The following is a 21,062-nucleotide window of genomic DNA, read 5'->3' as shown; positions in this document are numbered from 1 at the left end:
TGGATTCACGCTACAAATCAAGCCAAATAAGGTCCAAATCGGACTAAAATTGACAAAGTTATGGCTACCCAAATACAAAAATTTTCATTAAGAAATTATCGCAGCCTTAACCATCTCATCTACAACGTTTTCCTCCAACCAATGTAGTTGTGTTCTCGTGCACTCTTGCCAGAAGGATTTTTAGAGGATGCACACAGTTTGTAGTTGTGTAGTAGATAAAGGTCGCGTTCGTACTAGGCTAACTATAAATCCTAAATATAACCTGTTGATCCCAAACTAAACAAAATTCAGGTTTACGATCACGAAAACTTTCCCTTCCCGAGGAAATTGACCTTCCACCATTTTGGTAAACCACGCTCACGTTTAAAAGAAAAATTTAAAAAAAAAATAAAATAAAACCAAAAACCACCTTCTATGATTGGACCATAAAAATATTAATTCAGTAGAAACAAATCCATAAAAAAATATTCGTGATTAAAGTTAAATATGTATGAATTAAAATCTCCTTGTAATTTAATACTGCCCCCAAAAAATTATGAAATTTAATCCTTTAACTTCTAGTGCGAATAGAGCTTCTTAATCTTTTATAAAAAAAATATGAATTGAAATTTAAGCAGACGAAAAAAAACACAATAGTCTTCTCGAATAGCATCCCATCATCCCATGCGGGTGTATTATCATATTTCAAAAATTCTGAATCAAATAAAAAATAACCCAAACCACGTGATCACAAAACGATCAAAAACTTAAGCCTAACTCAAATCATGATGATCACGAATAAAACCGGGTCGTTAGATAAATTCAACGAAATAAATTCAAGTACATTTTCAATAGATTAGATTCAAGTGTGAACGTATAGATAAATAGACGGAACTAGAAAATGGGAAGTAATATAGAGAGACGGAACTAGAAAAGAGGAAGCTCAAGAGCAAGCGAGTAAGCAAGCATCATCCCAATTTCCAGATGGGGTTAGCGCCATACACCCATAGCGGAGGATTAGAAAATTCAAATATTAAGTGGGTGTGATGCTTGTTCAAAGGCATACGATGGAATACAAACTCTTGAAAATTTCAGAGAGGGGGGGTTGGAATTTGTTAGAGGGGGGAGGAGAGAGAGAGAGAGAGAGAGAGAGAGAGAGAGAGAGAGAGAGAGAGAGAGAGAGAGAGAGAGAGAGAGAGAGAGAGAGAGAGAGAGAGAGAGAGAGAGAGAGAGAGAGAGAGAGAGAGAGAGAGAGAGAGAGAGAGAGAGAGAGAGAGAGAGAGAGAGAGAGAGAGAGAGAGAGAGAGAGAGAGAAGAGAGAGCATCGCGTCGAGTGATAAGAAACGGCGGACGAAAATAGTCAACTATATTTAGATTTTCTAGACACACTCTGTGACTAAAATCATGGTACTTCCTTCCTTTTTTCCTATAGAATTGAAAGTAACTGTTTTTACCAAAAAATTATTAGGGGGTATTGGCACTTAACGTTATCTTTCCATTGTGTATAATAGGGATCTGCCATTTCCCCTAAATAATAATAAAAACGGGAATCAATTGTCTATATTACAAGATTAGAGTATTTATTCAGATGAAAGAAACCGCGCCATAAGATTATCATGATCCTTAATATGTTTGTTGTCTGGACACTTGAGGTCCAACCCCCCCCCCCTCTTTCCTTGTGGTGGAGGATAAAACTGTAATTGTTAAAGGAGAGTAGGAGACACAATGGATGGTATTAGGGAGACTAAAGTCCTTAACCGGATGAAGGACCTTTTTCAAGAGGACACCGGAAGAAAGAACACATAAATATATTTTTATGGCTTAAAATAAGAATTGTTTTTGAAGGAGACATTTTTAAACCAGTATTGATACTCAAATATCTTATGTTAACAATCAAAATAATGTAATATCAATGATCAAATTCCTTTCCTAAGTCAATTTCATTCCACAAGGAAATTGCAATAAGCGCAAAGGTACCCCCCTAATGTATTTTCAACCCTAAGACTTAATCGATTTCATTGCAACTTTAAAATGAATCTAGAAATTGGATCTTTCAAAAGCAAACACTCCGCGAAGTTTCTTTCCCCACTCAATCACTCTTTAAGACCCAAGAAAAAAAGGGGTGCGAGACCCGATAGCAATTTTTAGGTTAAGTTGACACTAAAGGTCTAACCTTATTCCAATGTATTTGAAAATATATGGGAAATACAGTATTAAACCTTGATGCAATCTCAACTTCGGATCATATGGTCTCCAGACATTATTTGTGATTTTGATAGCGAAAGTAATTTTAAAAATAAATTTGAGAATTTGGGGGGGGGGGTCGAGATTAGGGACATATTCTTGGGTGTAGACGAATTAATAATATTAAGAAATATAAGGGTTTTTAAGGCGCGCTCGAAGAGCAAGCAAGAAGAAGTCGCCATCTATTTTAACCAAATGAATTTAAAAGACAGGGAAAAAACTGGTCTTGATGTCTGTCTGTCTGTCTTTTAATATTATATAGAGATAAAACCAACATTATCGAACGTAGTAAAGGCCCCCAAAAAACCGTGACGTGTGGGGTACGTAGCTCTAGATAGTCAAAGGATAAAAAAATCCCTATTAATGGACACCGATGACCCTTTGACCTTTAGGGAAAAAAAGGTTCATTTCTCTTCGCTCGACCTTATTCCGACTGACATTTTCAAATAGATACGAATCGTTTTTTGGGTTGCTTTTAGTGAAAGGACAGAGTTTCTCCGTTATAATCTTAAAAGTGGTCAATTTTCTATTGAAAAAATACTTTTTTCTATTGAAATTTATATCCAATTCAAGCTTGTAACTTACTATAGATAGCTTTCACACCTAACGTCTTTGTCGAAATGTTTCTAAGGAAAAAAAATATATTTTTTGTGGTACTGAATTTGGTTTTGACATATCGTGATGATTTATATTACTAGAGTTCTATATTATTTGAGTAGCTTGGGAAGAACTTAGAAGCCAGCACAATCCGCTATGGAACTATACTGTAATATTAAAGATTTGACAGACAAAGAATGTGAAATAATTAACCACCCTAAAAAAATTCTGCAATAAAAACAAAATACCTTAACAAAAAGGATATTACAAACTTGGTAAAAAAAAATAATAACAATTCTAAACCAAAAGAATAATTTAAACAAATCTTTTTCTGGCGTCATATCAAAGACTCTAAATCATTTGTTACCCCCCCCCCCCAAAATGTGGGGACCATTATAGGGGAACTTTAAGGGGCTTCGTTGGGGGAGATAACCCCATAGCTAAAAAGGAACATGGATCGATCAGAGAGAACCCCACGACGACAAGTTAACTTGAAAGCGAAATTAAACCTGAAACAAACCCCCCCCCCCCCCACACTCTTCCCCGAATCTCATCGAGGTCCTCTTAACGATGGGTCAGAGGAAGCGAGAGAAGGGTACTTCCGGAGAAAGCGCGGAAAGTAAAAACGGAAGTAAATCAATTGAAGCGTCTAACACAACACGTTTCGATGCGTTATATTATTAAAGTAAGGTTTGCCTGTATAGTGTTGATTAAAATTTAATATTAACAACTGGTTCCCATAGAAACTAATTGAAAAGTCGATTTAGTCTAGAAAGTGTTTTGATTAAATTAAGAGAAGTTTCAAAACATACAAGCATTTTTGACGTTTGACATTTTAACATCACGATTTGCGTGTGCGAAGTAAAGAGAGTCCATTATAATCAGCTTAACACTAAATGTTAAAAGTAAATTATACAGAAGTTATCAAACGCGTCCCCTCACCCTTGACTGTCTATATAAGTAGTCCATTTAATGACTGCTGCGTTTCATATTTGATAACTTTACATTTCTTGGTTTGGGAGAATTTTATCAACCTCATCCGCATGTCTGGATATCGATTTCGTTCCATGTGGAATAACAGAAGTTAAAAAGAATAAATAAAAGGCATAATAGACTTGAGGCTTTGAAGTTTCCGAGTGACCAATCACAGCGCGTCTACCTCTATTATTCTTTTTGTTTTCGACGAAACGCAAGACTTACAATTTTCGAGAGCGATATGTCTAAAAAAGGGGGATACCAAACACGGCGAGGCGTCTTTCTTTACACGCAGTTATTCCTTTGGATGTAAAACACGCTCAATACAAAGCTGCTAAAAACGCGTAATTATATAGTGAAAGGATCTTGGAATTTCGGTGTTAACAGGCGATTTAAGATTACATAAATATACGGGATTCAAAGGTCCCTAATTGCATAGAGGAACGGACTTAAATTTAATGGTAGAATTAGACCTAAATTGCTCCGAAATTTAAACGGTTAATTACTGAAATTTTCAATGTTAAATTACCGCGATATTCAAAGTTAAATTACCTCGATATTCATGGTTAAATCACCAAGATATTCAAAGTTAAATTACCAAGATATTGAAGGTTAAATCACCAAGATATTAAACGATAAATTACCAAGATTTTCAACGATAAATTACCCAGATATTAAACATTAAATTACCAAGATATTCAACATTTAATTACCCAGATATTCAACGATAATTTATGAAGACAAGTATAAATGGCGTGGTACATCCAAATGTTTCGCCAATATTGGAAAAACCCCGGGTCAAAAATATTTCGACTTGTTATAATCGTCCTAACCTTAACCATTCTTTACTATTTCTTCATAAAACCTACTCCAAGCAAGCCAGCAAAATACGTAATTCTATCATGGAATGACGTACTCGGTTTCGGTTACCCTTGGTTAAGCGGTAATCTACTCGAGAACGACACCCCCGGTCTACACCCAGATTGCTTTTTCACGTTTGACAGAAGTAGTTACTACCACATAGCCGATGTGGTCATTTTCAATTGGATTTACGTGGAAATAAATGACATTCCGTTACGTCATACCAGACCGACCAATCAAACTTGGGTTCTATTTACCGGAGAATCACCGTGTTACACTCAAATAGCCATCCTGGAAGAGCTAGAGGAACAAATTAATTTCACGAGTTCCTACAGATTGGACGATGACATACCATCGCCTTATGGTCACTTCGAAAAGATACGGACGAACACGGAGGTCATTGAAAATGACCACGATGAACTTAATAAGAATGGTACGATCATTTGGATGGTCTCCCATTGTTACACCGAAGGAAAACGCGAATACTACGTCAGGAAATTAAACGAAACTATTCAAATTGATCAAATCGGAGCTTGCAATAAGAAAACGGTTCCGAATTGCGGACGATGTTACGAAAATATACTTAAATGTTACCGGGAATTGAAGGTACGTTGTTTTAGTTTTGTGCTCTTTAGGGCTGGAAAAATTATTGTTCCCTCCTCTTGCGGCTGGGCGCCTTTTCCCAGTGTGACCAATTTGACCAAGCAAAACTGTGTTATGGCCGAGGCCATCTTGTTTTTTTCCTGTTCGAGGGGTGGACCACTTATATTTTTTATAGCTACTTCTTCCTTACGCGTAAATTAACTAATTAATTATAAAATGAATTTTCTCAAACAGAACTACACATTCTATCTCTCAATGGAAAACTCAATTTGCAAGGACTACGGAACAGAGAAGTTGTTCTTCGCTTATCACGTCGGTATGATTCCTATCATCTTCGGTGGCTACAACGTCTCGCTGCTTCCCGAGAACTCGTACATCAACGCGATGGACTTCGAAAACCCTCACGATTTGGGCACGTACTTGAAATACTTATTAGCTAACCCTAACGAGCTCAGAAAGTTTCAAGGATGGAAAAGGACCCACAAATTGCACGTGAGCGCCAATCCGGGCATGGATACGGTTAGAAAAGTTTGCGACTATTTACGCGATCAAAAAAAGGTCACCAGGGTCAAAAGAAATCACGTATGGTGGTGGTATTACATCAACCCTTGTTTCAAATGGTACAGAAATACTCAGAAATTTGTTAAGACCGTCACCGGACAGTATGAGCAATCAGAATACGATCAGATGGTTGCCAATCACGCTGGCGAATTTATAGATGAATTATAATTAAAAAATAATTATTTAGCTTCACCACCTAGTGCTAAGAGTGAAGGTGAATTATTAAATTTAAAATATATCTTTTTAAATAATTTATCTTGACTGGTCATTTATCAAATAAAATATTTTTCTAAAATAATTTATCTTATTTTAATAAGTCAAAGGTCAATTTTAAACCACGTAACACACTTTTAAATAACCAATAAAAATTCACGCGACCATCGCAAAATAATTGAAATTAACGAAGAAAAAATACCAGAAATAACTTTGCGCGAGATTTTAAACTTGTGTCAAAGGTGAAAGGTTACCTGTTTATGGGGATGATGATGGTGCTGTTCTTTAATTTCGATGTGATGGGGTCGGTTAGGTGGTGCTGCCATTCGGACTGACGCCACGTCCACCGGAATATGAGATACAAATTGAGTCATTTTTAATTTTTAATTTTAATTTAAACTTGGGGTGTCCAAAATTATTATTACTTAACCGCTGACCATTTATTTATCGATACTGATATGGAGCATAAAACCGGGCAAAGCGATTAAGCGATATTTAACATGGAAATATATATATACGTTAAGGGGACAAGGATACGTACGTACGTCGTTTTGTATTTTCAAAATGGGGCTTCTAACCCAAGGAAAAAACCCGTGACCGAGCGAACGTCAGTCTAATACCAAAGCCGGGGACCCTCTGACTGACTCAAACATACTCTTCTCTGATCGGAAGCCCAAGAGCACGCCTCAATGCAGATGAGGTAGTTTAGGTAACGAAAATCAATTCGGTTTCTGCCCCAATTGTAACTGGTTCAGGGAAACTATTTGTATAAGTGCAGCCATAATAATCCTCTTTCAAATAATACTTAATACTTGGGGTTAGAACAACAAGGGCAAAGGTATCGCAAATATAATCGATACACCTTAACAATCCCGTCTACGAATTTTCCCATCCATTTTGGAGGAAGGTTTCCTCCTCTCACTGCCTCTAAGAATCCCTCCTCTCTCTTTCTCTTTTGCCCCTGCGCCTAAGGATTATAATAAGAGAGCCCTGTTCATACGCACCCCCTTTTTCCAACCCGCTAACACCTTAACTCGTCGTTGTATTCATCCCTAGAAGAAAGCCCAAACACTTTCAATACAATGCGATATAATAAGAAACGCGACAGGTTAAATTGATAGTTCAATGAAAGTAGAATCTGCGTCGTTCCCACGGTTAAGATGGGAATCAGATATACGAAAAGGATCAAATCATACGGAGAATGCAATGAGGGCAATGCTAAAGTCTGGGATTTTACGTACTAGGTTAATGATTGGTCCGTTGGTCTGTTAGGATTATCGGCAAAAATAAATCGCATGCGACACAAAACGAAACTCAAACCTTTCGTTTCAATAATGGCGTTTTTTTCGGTTATGTTTACATGTTTACCCGCTTATGTCAATGTGCGTGATGCGGAAATGGTTTAATATTATTATATAGACTAATGTTTAAATAAATAATAAAATTAATCTATTTCGAAGGGTAAACCACTACATTAACCCAATTTGAATTAAATGTACCTCTGTAATTATATTAATTAAATATTATATAAAATTAATTTGCCACTTCTGTGTATATTTGTACGTCTTGAATATATAGGAAGTTTTTTAACAGATGTACAATTTCACGGATGGTGTTTTTTTTTTTTTTTTTAATAAAAACAACACTTCTCAAAAAAGCTTGAAAAAATAAAACAAATTGCAATAAAACTTAAAAAGAAAAAATTATTCTTTATTCGAAGTTATTCAGTTAATACCTACAAAGGTAATGAGTTTATTTTTTAAAAGTGCCAGAGTCTAGCCTGTATCTTCCTTTCCCCTAAGATCTCTTTATTGTCTTTTTACCCACAAAATACCCCGGAATTTGTTCTCTAAAATGAACACAAGCTGTTTCGTTTCCATACCAGCCGTTTTACATCACAAACGAAATTTCCCCAAAAAAAGAACAAACAAGTTGGGAAAACCAAAATATTACCTCTCCGTGTCAAGAAGTCAATGCGCTCCATAACAAGAATAAAACTTCAAAGCTATAACCCGATTACGATTAGCCCTTTCTTTGTGATCTAATTTCTACCATGATGCTTTCTTCTATTATAAAATTTAAACCTGATTATTTAAACGTGTATTTAACTTTCGGCTCACTCTGAACCGTTAATGTCCTTCATTACAGACACGAACATCAAAACCCAAAGTTTACTACACCTCAGGTCTCAATTATTTACTCTTTGGTTCACTACGCCTATAGCGGATAATACTTGATTTACCCGACAGAGTCCAGACCTTAGCCTTCTTCACGAAATCATTAGATCAAGGATTATTCTATATACAGATGTAGTATAGCTCAAGTAATATATAAACAGCCATTTCAAATAATAATATTAAAAACTATCCTTGGAATATTTAAATGAAACAGAGCTTTAAAGCTACAAAACTACAAAATGCATCATAATTACGAAAAATATTTCCACATATTCACTTTATATTATGGATAAAGGGAATATTATAGTTCTGTAGGATGACTTTACACATCAAAACAAAACGAACGTATTACTCCTACGTAAAATATTAATAGACAGGCAAGGATTCATACCATTAAAGAAGGAGCGCAATATTATCCATATTTTCAATTCATATACAGAGAAAAGAAATTATTATGTTTCTGAGAGGAGCTTCCCATTTTGGTTGTTGTTTTGAAAAATATATCGCAATGCACGGGCCTTGATATATATAGGAGGCAATGAATGAAATATATCACAATGCACGGGCCTTGATAGATATAGGAGGCATTGAATGAAATATATCACAATGCACGGGCCTTGATAGATATAGGAGGCAATGAAGGAAATATATCGCATTCACGGGCCTTGGTAGATATTGGAGGCATGATTTAATCTCTCTCTCTTTGCACGAGAGGTTTATCTTTAATATTTAAATAAATATAATTATTTTTAATTATTTTAATCTTCAATAATTAACATTAATAATAGTTACATCGTTTAAAATAAAGTTATACCTATTATTATCTCATACTTTGCTAATATTGACGTTTAAAGTGAAGGGTACCCCTCCTGCCCGCTTCCTTCAGATTTTGGGGTATATATACTATTCGTTTCCATTATAATAGTAAGGAAAAAGCGCAATTGCGAAAACCTTTGGTGGCGATCCCACCTTAGGGAGGCTAGACGTTTCTCGTAACCCTAGCTGATCGCCGCGTATATCCTAAAACCAAACGATGAAAATGGAGTAGAAGCCAATGATACAGATTGGTGTCTATGTGGAATAGACGGAAGAAGGTTGGTGGTGTTTAGAAGCCAGTATGTACAGACTGGTGTCCAAGTGGGATGGACAAAGACCAGAAGATGGTGGTGATTAGAAGCCAGTACGTACAGACTGGTGTCCAAGTGGGATGGATAAAGACCAGAAGATGGTGGTGATTAGAAGCCAGTATGTACAGACTGGTGTCCAAGTGGGATGGATAAAGACCAGAAGATGGTGGTGATTAGAAGCCAGTATGTACAGACTGGTGTCCAAGTGGAATGGACGAAGACCAAAAAAAGGTGGTGATTAGAAGCCAGTAAGTACAGACTGGTGTCCGTGTGGGATGGACAAAGACGAAAAGATGGTGGTGTGAGAACTCAAGTAGAGGAGCCATTTCCGTGTCTGTGAAAGCAGTTCGGAAATGGCGAACACGTTTGCTCCGATACGCAAACTGCGAACGCGGTCACGTGGGTGTGACAACGGACAGACAGACAGACAGACAGACACACACACACACACACACACACAGACACGGCCGTTACAGAACCTCTCCTGGACTACGTCACACGGAGAGGTAAAAAACCCAAACCCTTCCAAGTCTGATAAATGAGGATAAGAATTAAATACGAAACAATTTGAATTTAAAATAGCCAAATTCCCTAGCTAATAAATTAGGCCTATTTTTCCAGTGAAATAGACCAAATAAATTAATTAAGACAAATTCGAAAGAATTTTTATCGAAATCCGAATAAGTTGCAACGTGGGGAAGGTAGCTTTTTAAAAGCTATTCCACGGAAAGGGGGGGAGAGAAATTCCACGTTGTCATGGCAACCAGACTCTGCCATTCTCCATCCATTGGAGAAATTACAAGCTAAGCGACAAGCTACGTTGGTAGTAAATGCATCTTTCCCCTCAAGTGAAACTGAAATAGATAAAGGGGCTGGTTTTTCTTTTTTCCCGGAAGTGTTTGGTGGTAGGATTCAATTAATATTTTGGTTATTTCCTTCTTAAGTATAGGAAAATGTTTTTAGATAGGAAATAGTTTTAAGGTAGGAGGAAAACCACTATATTATGGAAGGATCATACTACCTCTTGAACAAAGTTAATCGTGCAGCTTTCACTGTCCCTTTAAGAGTCATTCCTTGTTTAGTTCTACACTAAAAACAAAAACCCGAGCGAGTTTTATTTTTCAGAGCACGTCAATCCAGAACAAACGTGATCTTGAGAATAAATAGTCGGAATCAACATAAGAAAGGGTCAAATTTCCCATAGAAAAACGCTTTTTTTTAATCTTAAACTCTATCCCTTCTAAGGATGTTGGTATCTACTATAGAGTAATGGCAGCCCATTACCTTTGCACTGTATTAATCTCATGAGGAAATAACACGGGGTGCCATTAGCCTATATCGAAATAAATTAGTATCCGAAAGGATGCTACAGTTTCGTACTCCCATTAAAAACGTACATGTATGTACGTGAGTAAAATAAAGGCGTAGGAATACCTAATGTTAAAATATGACAGAAAAGAAAATAGTTCTTTATAAGAATGAGGTGACGTATTCGGAGCTTTCAGTAACACCCTATCCCTTGATGAAGAACCCTGGAGAGTGTTGGATAATTGCCTTTTTCTATATTATCCCCAGTTATAACGAACTATACAGAGTAATATAATGTTCGACCCCTCATTGGAGTTCTTGGGAAGCTTATCTATAGTCCTGTGACACTAATGGTCCGGGGGTTAAACCCCAGGGTATTACTAATTTGGGGGAGAAAAGCGAAGAAGAACCCGACCCTTAATTCTTCATATAAATTACATCTAAGACTATAATATTGCGCTGGTCAAGCCCAGCCTAACTTTATAAGGATTAAATGATCACGTACGTGTTGATGCGGTTTTTTTTAGGTCTACTTAATTTGACCTATTTTTCTTATGGGATTTATTTCGATAAGGGGATTTAAGCTCGATACATATTTTTATACGATGACTGTAAAGTGCACTGCGCGCGATCTCATTTCCGAATAAATATAATCTACTTCCGACGGATCAATAGTGAAACCATTTGGAAGTAAACAAAATGTAAACGATTTCGAGTACTCGCTCCAAATATCAAAACGAGAATTTATTTTTTCGAATTTTCAAATAAGAGGTAAAGCACTTTGTTTTATGTAACTCCACTTTAAGTATTAAACAATACATAATGCGCAATAGATCTGCGCAAGAGACCCTTTTCAAAAGGGGGGGGCAGAGTACTTATCGTCTGTTTGAGATGGGGCATCTGAACCATGCAGGGTGGGAAATAAAAAAGGATTTTTTTTAAACTGGACATTAGGCCAGAGACCTCCTGGCCTGGAATGAATAAACTGGTCCATGACCAAGGATCAGAGCACGTCGTCTGCTAAACTAAAGAAATGGATAACTAAAATATTTGAATTTATGTCTGGACTTCGGTTACCCTTAAATTTTCTTAGTGGTCCCGTGGAACACTGACCCCTCCCCCCCTCCAATTTAATTTTTAAACAACAATGACGATATCTGGACACAAGGATGCTACCAGTTCTGCACCAATGTCCGTATTGTTTGGAAGTTACATCATGTTGTCCATCCACATGTATTTCGTCTCTAGGAAACAAGCTGCTCAACACACCAAGCTCCATTTCACCCCCCGACTTTTGAGCAGGGTCTGTGTCTATAAGGATGCATTTACCAAAGTACTACATAAGTAACACAACTGAACATGTTAACTTATGTACAGCAATAAAATTCGCTATGGGTTTTTATAAGTATGTCAAGGCAAGAATATAAATTGTTTTAAACGACACGAGAGAGGGGCTCCCCAAAGACGGGCTAAATATAATGAAAGATAAACTAACTGGACTTTATAATCATAATAATTACGAGTGGAGAGGAGAAAGAGACTCGTGGGAGTTTATGCTTAAGTGTGATATTCGGGACGTCTTCTAATTAACGCTTCCGAGACTAATAATTTAACGACTTATAAACCTTGTAGGGGATGTTTAAAGTAATGTATATAATGCCTATAAGAATTTCAGGAAATTCAGCTTCACGCTGTAATAGTTCTAATTAGATAAACAAATATTTAGATCGTTCTTGGTAAAAATAAAAGAAAATAAAAAATAATAACATAGTCTATTAGTTCCTTGGAAATAATTTAAAGGAAATGAAATGATATTATGAGAAACACTCTTAGCTTAGCAGCTCAAGTAGTATATTTTGTTAGTCATAAAATTAAATTGTTGTGTTTATATACTTAATTAGCTCCAGTATTTTTTAATTACTTTAAATTATTTTAATTATAATAGCAAATTTTAAAGAATGCATATATAACTATATATTTATATTTTGGAAGATATTATGTAATGCCATGATCGCACGCATGCAGAGGGTGGTAGAAAACCTTAAGAATTAATATGCATCAGACAGGATTGTGTTAACATGAAAAAGCGAGCTCGCTCTTTAAATTTAGGTTCTATTAAAACCGGTTGCTTCGCTTGGCTATAAAATATTTTTCTAGATAAAGTTAAAAGGGATTTTTCTTTTTCATTCCAGACATAAAAGTAAAACGAAAGAGCTACTTTCGAATTCAAGAATTTATATTAGCTTGTTTTATATGTCGCGTGAATTTACATCCGGGAAGACACTCTTATCATTTTAATCGCGGGAATGGGTACTTTCACTCTTGGTAGCAACTGATAAATCATCATTTGTACAAATAAAAACAGTCTATTTTAAGAGTGCAACCGATTTATCGTTCAGGTATCAAAATAATTTAATTACTTTTGCATAAAAGCAACTGATAAATCATCATTTGTACAAATAAAAACAGTCTATTTTAAGAGTGCAACCGATTTATCGTTCAGGTATCAAAATAATTTAATTACTTTTGCATAAATTTCTTTATAATTTTTTTCATTCTAATTTAACTTAAAAAGGAGAGAGAGAAATTAAATTAAACATGTATTATTTAAATCGAAAAGGCTTAAACATCAATTTATTAAGTAAATAATGACGAAAACCGCGGTCTACACCCCCCCCCCTTTTCAATCCACTTGTCAAAAATTTACTTTAGGTTATTCAAATATTTGACTTTCATTTGGAATCGGTTAAGCTCGCAAATTTCTACCGCAAAAGGGTCAATATTACCTAAACTCGTCCCGAGGAGGGATAATGAATGAATGCCTCAAAATGGGACAATATTTGTTTACAGCATTACATCCTCCCTTTAATTGTATTTAAGCAATTTGCATATTTTAGACGCACCCATGTATTTAAAATGTATAACAATAAGTAGAGATAAAAATCCACGTACATTTGGTATAAATTACAAAGAGGAAAAATTAAAATAACGAGAGAGGAGAGAAAAAAATTCGAAATTTATTTCTATATTAGTCACGAATACGTAGTCGCCCGCCAGGAGGCATTTTTTAATAATTCAAGGTAGACTGAGTACTACACTATTAAAAAAACGAGGGGTAATTAACTAACGAAAGTGGGAGTAGGCCTAGAAAGTAAAGAAATGTGTTGGACCTTATTTCACGTGGTTTTTAGGTGACTTCCTCGTGATATTTAAGGGGATCCTCGTGCAATTATCCTACGAAATGCACGTGTAAAATGTCGAGAAATTTGAGAAGATTATCTCACGAAATGCACGTGAAAAATCTCGCGAAATTTGAGGAGATTATCTTATAAAATTCACGTGAAAAATCGTTATAAATTTGAGGGGATTATCTCACGAAATGCACGTGAAAAATCGCTGTAAATTTGAAGAGATAACTTCACGAAATGCACGTGAAAAATAGCTATAAATTTGTGGAGATTATCACACGAAATACACGTGAAAAATCACTTGAAATTTAATGAAATGATCTCCGGAAATACACTTAAAAATTCCCCCAAAACTAATTTCTTTGCTGGCCAAATTAAACGACTTAATTAATTAAACTAAGTGATTTTCCCCTTGGTTAATATAAAAAGTACTCAAAACCTCCCTGTTGTGCGGCAAAAATAAGAGTGAAAATTACTCAATAGTTCATAGAACAATAGAAAAAGTTCAGTTGACGGATCATATAACCATCACTATACCACCATCTAAGCTAGAAACAAAAAAAAAATGGTGTAAAAAGCTGGCTTCATTCAACTTAGTTGGAAAAATCACTCTACCATAGTTCCGGACCCCGATAAAACATTCTTTTTAGAGATACACCCTAGCCTAGCTGTTGCACGAAACATTCCGACCATTAAAGGACATAATAACGGAACGGTTGCTTGCTCATAAATAAATTATAACACGCAATATAACTCGAATTATAATGCGTTCAAAATAACTGAAATTGAGTTGACCACTTTATATTGCTATATAATATATAAATAAATTAATATTTAATTCTTCTAAAAAAGGTCATGGGAGGGTTCAAATTCCGCTCCCATTTCTTAATTAATTGCTTAAGAATGTGTCATTATAAAATAAGATCAAATTAAAATATCTAGAGTATACATCATCATACACGATCATGACCCAAATACAATAGATTATTTAAATATGCATATATATTTAGATCAACTATTTAGATTGGATAATTAATTATAATTATTTATATTTGGGGGGTCAAATTGGGGTCATTCATTGTTTATTTGTTTCGCTCTAAATATTAAAATTATTTCTGAGAACAATTGAGGGTTATTAACAGACATTGAGTATCTTGGTCGGTTTGACTATCGGGGTGAATTAGAGCTCTTAAAGGTTATGAAAGAATGTATACAATACACTAGGAATACACACACAGCCAATAGGAATCATTGCGCCTTCATAATTTTGACGTCTTTCTAACCACAATTTCATTGGTTGGTAGAAACCTTATATAATTCGTCATAGTCTAGCTCCTCCTTTGAAATCCGCCTAGATACGTATAAAAAGGCAACACAATGATTCCCAGTATTTGTATGTATTCCTAAATATACTAAATTAATTTATAAGAATTTAATTTCTAACGTAACCTCGTTTAAAATAAATAATCCCCAATTACGCAACAACACAAGCCCTTAATAACTAAACGCTAAACCTAAAAAAAACGTTCAACTATTATTACTAGGTCAACCGGGGATGAATTTATGAAATACAATATAATATAATATAGTGTACTTCCTGTCTAAGAAGAGTTAAAAGGTTTCTATATAGAAATCTTCCCTCTCGGTTACAAAACTAAGCCTTATCGGGTAAAATAAACACCTTATTATTTTACGACACCCACTTTATAAATTAATATAATACAATCTAAGAAAATAAATTCCAACAACGTATACTATTCTTCTAGAAGTTATAACAAGCTCGAAAAGGGAATTTTACGCAATTTTATAACACTTGATAAGCCTTATCGCCCCCGTCTAGTTGACTTTCAAAAACCCAGAAAGAATAAAAAATTATTTCCCCAAAAATAATAATGAAATGAAGTCCATAATTAAATAATTAAATTCACTGTCTAATAAATAAATGAACGAGAAAAAATAATTACTTCCACTAGGCCTAATTAATATTAGATTGTAATTCAGATAAGGAAGAAATCGATTCTTTAATAAACGAGGGGCGGTTCACGATACTGAAAGGGTACATATAATAATCGTTTCGTAGTGTTTTACCCCCAAATCCAGATCCAGATGAATCTAGTTTAGTAATTTAACATTTTTTCTTTTTGTTACTCAGGGAAAGTTGTTTTTCTAAAGATATATTAGTCAAGCTACGATGATGAGAGCATATTTATAAGTTTTGGCATGACGATATAAGATATATGGAGTATGCTACTGTGCTATTTTATTCTATGATATAATGATGGAAGAATTGGTTGGGTCCCTTTTCAAAGAGAGAGCGAGAGAGAGCGGTTAACGACACCCACGCCTCAAAACACCAGCGAAATTCTATACTGGTTCAAAGGCGATTTAGGACAACAACATTCAATTCGTACAGAGTAGAAGATGGAAATTACTACCGCAATATTTGTTAGATTTATTGGATTAATATTTAGCCATGCTTGTCATATTTTTTGATTATTTTGTCTAACAAAATATAACCATAACCCACGCTTTCTTGTTTAGTCTATTGTTGCATATACTGTATAGACTTGTGACATCCCCCTATTCCATATGATATAATTTGATACTATAAAAGGCGGAGAGTGCTATAGCTATGGATTTATTGGATCATTTATGTTTTGAAGTTTGTTGGGTTTTTTTTTAATTAATTGTTTTAGTAGACTATAGACTAGACATGATCTAAAGTGCTATTTTGTGGCGTGATGTCACTATAGTGACGTCATTCATTATACAATTCCGAATTATTTCACCATTAGACCCACAGGGTCAATTAAAAAATCACCCAATTAAAGTAATAAATAATAATAACAACAATTATAAATTTGAGTTTAATAATACGTCACTAATTTCAAAATACACGTGCATATTAAAGAACCGGCTTCTAAGTAACAGAGCCGGCGTTTTTTTAGCGCGGCCATAACCGCATCTAACATTCCCTAAAAATTGCCTTCCCAGACGGCCGACCAGGTTAACAAAACATATCCAGGTAAGGCAATATATATTTTTTACCTGAGCCTGCATCACCTGGATCTCATCGTCGGTCTGTTGATCATAGCTAACAGCATCACCATTTTGGACCACACCTTCCAGTACGGCCATCGCGAACGGAACTTCACGATTAAGTCACTTTAAGAACAACTTGTAACTCGACGAAGAGTGGCACACTTATAACCTGATCTTGAAGAATCACTTATACCCGAAACCCTTTTGGTAACTTAATTCATAACGCGGGAAACGCATCCATTTGCGTATAACAACTTCTATGGCCAGCAACAGGAACCAACTAAACTACACCGAGAGGATTTTTTTTTTATTATTTCAAAAACTAGTACTTTTCCTAGAACTTCTACACGGCTGGCCAGATACTATGCTATGGTAAGTAATATAGCGGGCGGGAGTCTGTAAAAATTCATACCGTAAAAGTGAGAACTTTTTCCATCTACGAGTATAACGTTGCCAGCGCCTCTCTTTTAAAAGCCTCAAATACACGTGGGCGAATTTGGCGAGGATCAACAGGTTGTTTAGTTAATTCGTTCTTAATTAATTAATGGGGCGTGTTAATTTTTGATGATGGCTTAAGATGTGTCGAAGGTTTCACCAGTTTAATTAAGTTAAATTTTAAGTTATAATTTCGCGAATTATAACTTAATTCAACAATAGATGGTGTCGATCGTTTTGGCAAAGGCCGCTTTCATTGTTCTTCAGTTCTTTGATAAAGATCTGAACCGAATTGAACTCCAGAAAAGACTCGTCTCTGACGAGTCGTCTGCTAAATTGCTAACTTTACTAAATAGCCAAGGCTTAGGCTATTTTTTTATTATTTTTTGTAAATTTTGTTTTTCAATCAATTATGTTAAATTATTAAATATTATTAGCTTTTTAAATTGGTACCGAAATATATTGAAACATTTTACAGGCGGTAGAATGTCTAATTTAGATGAAGACAGTGTATTTTCAATGGACTTTGAAGTTGACTGTGTTGATGACTCAAATTATTCACCTATTCATCATATTTCGCCTAATCCTGAACAAACTGTCAATAATCGTGGTAATTGTAGTCCATTTAGTTGCCCAATTTGCAAACAAACTTTCACCAGGAATGGTGACATGCTTAGACATTACCGTAAACATACTGGTGAAAAACCATTCAAATGCACCGAGTGTGGTGACGAATTTAGGAGGAAGGATGACATGACGCGTCACGTGAAAACTCATAATGGCATAAAACCCCACGAATGTCCTGTTTGTCAAAAAAAATTCAGTAGAAAATATGACATGGTCAAACACTTATTAGTTCATGCTGGTGTCAAAGCTCGTGGGTGTCCAACTTGTGGCTGCCCATTTTCGCATCGAACAGTTGGCAAGGGACACCATGATGACCATTTTACCCCCATAGTTAATAATCACGGATGTCCCGAATGCGAATTAAGTTTCAAACGTAAAATGGATTTGAATAAACACATAAAAGAAACACATCCTGAATTTTTAACAGTTGCCAGCATCGTAAAATTAAAAACTATAGAATCAGATAATAGGTATGATAATACAGAAAGCAGTTCATCAGCTTCCAATGACAACAACAACACTGAAAAATTAGATCATAAACCCAAGACAACCTTTAAAACATCTCAAAAGTCTCAAAACATCGATGACAAGAAAACTAGACAAGAAGATACAAGGCCTTTTGAATGTCCAGAATGCAGCGACCGTTTTGGACGTAAAGGGGACATGCAACGTCATTTAAAAATACACATGGGTGTTAAACCTTTCCATTGTCCTTATTGCGTCAAGAAATTTGGGAGGAAAGAGGACATGTACCGTCATACAAAGACACACAACAAAAATAATAAATTTACATGCACATTATGTGATGTTGGTTTTGGGAGGCGGACAGATTACGCCCTGCATATGTTGGATCATAAAGAGAAATAATTCGTGTATAATTTTTCTAATTGTAAAACTACTCAAACAGGCTTGGAAGGGATGCTTTTGTGTAATGCATATTTGCAATAAAAATATCACAAAGTTCTTTGAAAGATTAAAATTCCATTTTATTTTCATAGTCAGCAGAAGTGTTTTCGATAACTTTAGGTTTAAATTGAACATTAATTAAATGAACCGACTAAACAAAATAATACAGAAACATTAGTATTTCTTGATTGCAGGATCTTCGGTCATTAGTAGCAAAACCCAAACTATCATTTCAGCAAGGCTAGATATTCATTAAGAAACTCTGTTTCTTCTTGCATATCCAAATCCAAATATTCTTCCTCTTCTTCCGGTATGTCGTCGTGAAGTCTGTCCACCGCGTCCCTTAACTTCTCCCTCTGTTCGACACGCGAGGTTGATGGAATAACTGGATCCAGGGCCAAGCCAGCCACTAAGGCTTCTTGGGCCTCAGCTAGAACTCCATTATGCGCCCTCAAAGCGTCCTCGGATTTGTTCTGATCAAAGCCCATGCTCAACAGGATGGCCACTTGTTCATCGTCAACTGGTGCCAAGAGTTCTTGCTGGTCCTGGAGAATTTGGACGGCCAATGAGATACTGTTGTCCGCTTGGGCCAAGGCATCCCGCGCCCTGTTATGGTTGTATCCCATGGTTAATAACTGCTGGTGTAGATTGGGTTGTACCCAATCTCCATTGATAGTCTTTCCAAGAAGGTGTCGTTTACGGTTTTCCTCGCGTTCCATTCTTTCTTTAAGCCTAATTCGTTTCTTTTCCTCTCTGCGTTTCAGGATATGATAGACTGCGTTTTCTATATTTCCATTAGCATTCCTCAAGGCCAAACGAGCTTCGGCGGTCGAATAACCAAATGAAATTATCTCGGCTAACTTCTCGTCATCCACTTTCAAGGATTCCAGCTCTGACGAGACGTTCTTTAAAATGTTCTTGGCTTCGGTTGTCCGTCGTTGATGAAAGGCGCATATTCCTTGCAGTAAATGCAATCTGGCAATGAGAGCCGACTCTTGGGCGTGTCCGCCTTTAATGGCTTCTAATCTTTCCATGTTGGGTCCGTAACTTTTGACGAAACAGTCACGGCAAACGCTAAGCCTTCTTTCAGCGTCAGGTAGGTCAGTGACGCTCCCGAGACAGAGGTAGCACCAAACGATATCCAGATTCAACAAGGCGTAGTTATCCACGCTGGTTAGTATGGTTGAATTGCATTTGGAAAATTCTCTGTCGGCTTCCAAGAAGAATGGTAAGGCATCGTTGTATTTCTTTGATTTCATAGCTGAACGACCTCGTTCATGTAGCGTCATAGCTACAGCCAAGGCCTTACGTTCAACAGCTGGGATTTTAATAGGACGTCCTTGCTGATCGGCGATTTGTAGGTAATGACCACCATCGACGTCATCACTATCTATGGAAGACAATAATTCGGCATCATCCTTGGTCTGCTGCAAATTGGTGGTCAAAGCGTCTACAGCCATTGTTGCAGTTTTCTCAGAATTGAGGACCAAAATGGTGGATCCCGCTTTGATTTGTACTTGGAACAACACATCCGTGTCCGATATCAAACTGCCCTTGTGTATCAATTTGATTCCGGATGTATCAACCTCTTCGGACAGTGTCTCTGTTGACAAAATCTGCGATGCCTTTTGCTTCAAATCTCTCCCCTTTGATGATACGTCAATTTCCAAGACATGCTCGCTGTTCTTCTTAGTTAACCCAACGAATTTCAATTTTACAAGGACTAAGCCAGTGGGAGACGTTAATGGAGTTGAATTTCGTCTAGCTGCTAACTTATGCAAGGCGTGTCTTCTTAGCTGTTCAAAGGCTTTCCTGACAGTTTCTTCTTGAATTCCCAACTCTACGTGAAATCTATTTACCAAGTCATCAGGGTAATTACCAACATCCTGAGAACTTTCTTGATCAGTGTAAGGTAGTAACCATAGTTTAATCTTCTCTTCATTAAGTTTGTTTCGAACTAGGGTAATAATCGCTTCTTGAATCGAGTAATCTTCGTTTAAATTCAGATCCGTCATATTTAATGTATATTAAAACTAATTTTTGACCCTAACTTTAACATTAAAATTTAGCAAGAACCGTCTCCGAACGTGTCAAGCCGTCAACTCAACCTATTTCAAGTTTGGACGCAACATTTCGCTTGTCATTATCAGCTGTTTCGAGTAGGTTCCATGGTGGGAAACGAGAGCGGAAATAAACACTGATGTTATATCGCGACATCT

General features: G+C 36.1%; 3 protein-coding genes across 3 annotated transcripts; 2 read left to right on the top strand and 1 right to left on the bottom strand.

Annotated features, from left to right (window-relative positions):
• The first annotated feature begins 4,545 nt into the window (after window positions 1–4,545).
• Window positions 4,546–5,990, top strand: LOC149690744 (lewis-type alpha-(1,3)-fucosyltransferase-like). The gene is made up of 2 exons (XM_089870537.1): window positions 4,546–5,262; window positions 5,494–5,990. Exons 1-2 carry the CDS (start codon window positions 4,546–4,548, stop codon window positions 5,986–5,988), a joined length of 1,212 nt encoding a protein of 403 aa, XP_089726663.1. The 3' UTR covers window positions 5,989–5,990.
• An 11,292-nt stretch (window positions 5,991–17,282) lies between these two features.
• LOC149690743 (uncharacterized) lies at window positions 17,283–18,916 on the top strand. The gene is made up of 2 exons (XM_089870727.1): window positions 17,283–17,388; window positions 17,789–18,916. Exon 2 carries the CDS (start codon window positions 17,797–17,799, stop codon window positions 18,802–18,804), a length of 1,008 nt encoding a protein of 335 aa, XP_089726853.1. The 5' UTR covers window positions 17,283–17,388; window positions 17,789–17,796; the 3' UTR covers window positions 18,805–18,916.
• Window positions 18,899–21,026, bottom strand: LOC149690742 (NEDD8 ultimate buster 1-like). The gene has a single exon (XM_089870658.1). It carries the CDS (start codon window positions 20,856–20,858, stop codon window positions 19,071–19,073), a length of 1,788 nt encoding a protein of 595 aa, XP_089726784.1. The 5' UTR covers window positions 20,859–21,026; the 3' UTR covers window positions 18,899–19,070.
• Between the last annotated feature and the right edge of the window lie 36 nt (window positions 21,027–21,062).

Source organism: Phalangium opilio, unplaced genomic scaffold (genome assembly GCF_054372755.1).
Source record: "Phalangium opilio isolate 3A_F unplaced genomic scaffold, DU_Popi_V2 ptg000031l_1, whole genome shotgun sequence".
Classification (NCBI taxonomy): domain Eukaryota; kingdom Metazoa; phylum Arthropoda; class Arachnida; order Opiliones; family Phalangiidae; genus Phalangium; species Phalangium opilio.
The sequence above is the reverse complement of the archived record's forward strand: the minus strand, read 5'-3'. Positions and strand labels throughout refer to the sequence as shown.

Excerpts from the sequence above, each read along its gene's own strand:
- LOC149690743 (XM_089870727.1), top strand. The coding sequence starts at position 17,797 with ATGTCTAATTTAGATGAAGACAGTGTATTTTCAATGGACTTTGAAGTT.
- LOC149690742 (XM_089870658.1), bottom strand. The coding sequence starts at position 20,858 with ATGACGGATCTGAATTTAAACGAAGATTACTCGATTCAAGAAGCGATT.
- LOC149690744 (XM_089870537.1), top strand. The coding sequence starts at position 4,546 with ATGGCGTGGTACATCCAAATGTTTCGCCAATATTGGAAAAACCCCGGG. Across the intron at positions 5,263-5,493 it reads AATGTTACCGGGAATTGAAG|AACTACACATTCTATCTCTC; the intron begins GTACGTTGTTTT and ends TTTCTCAAACAG.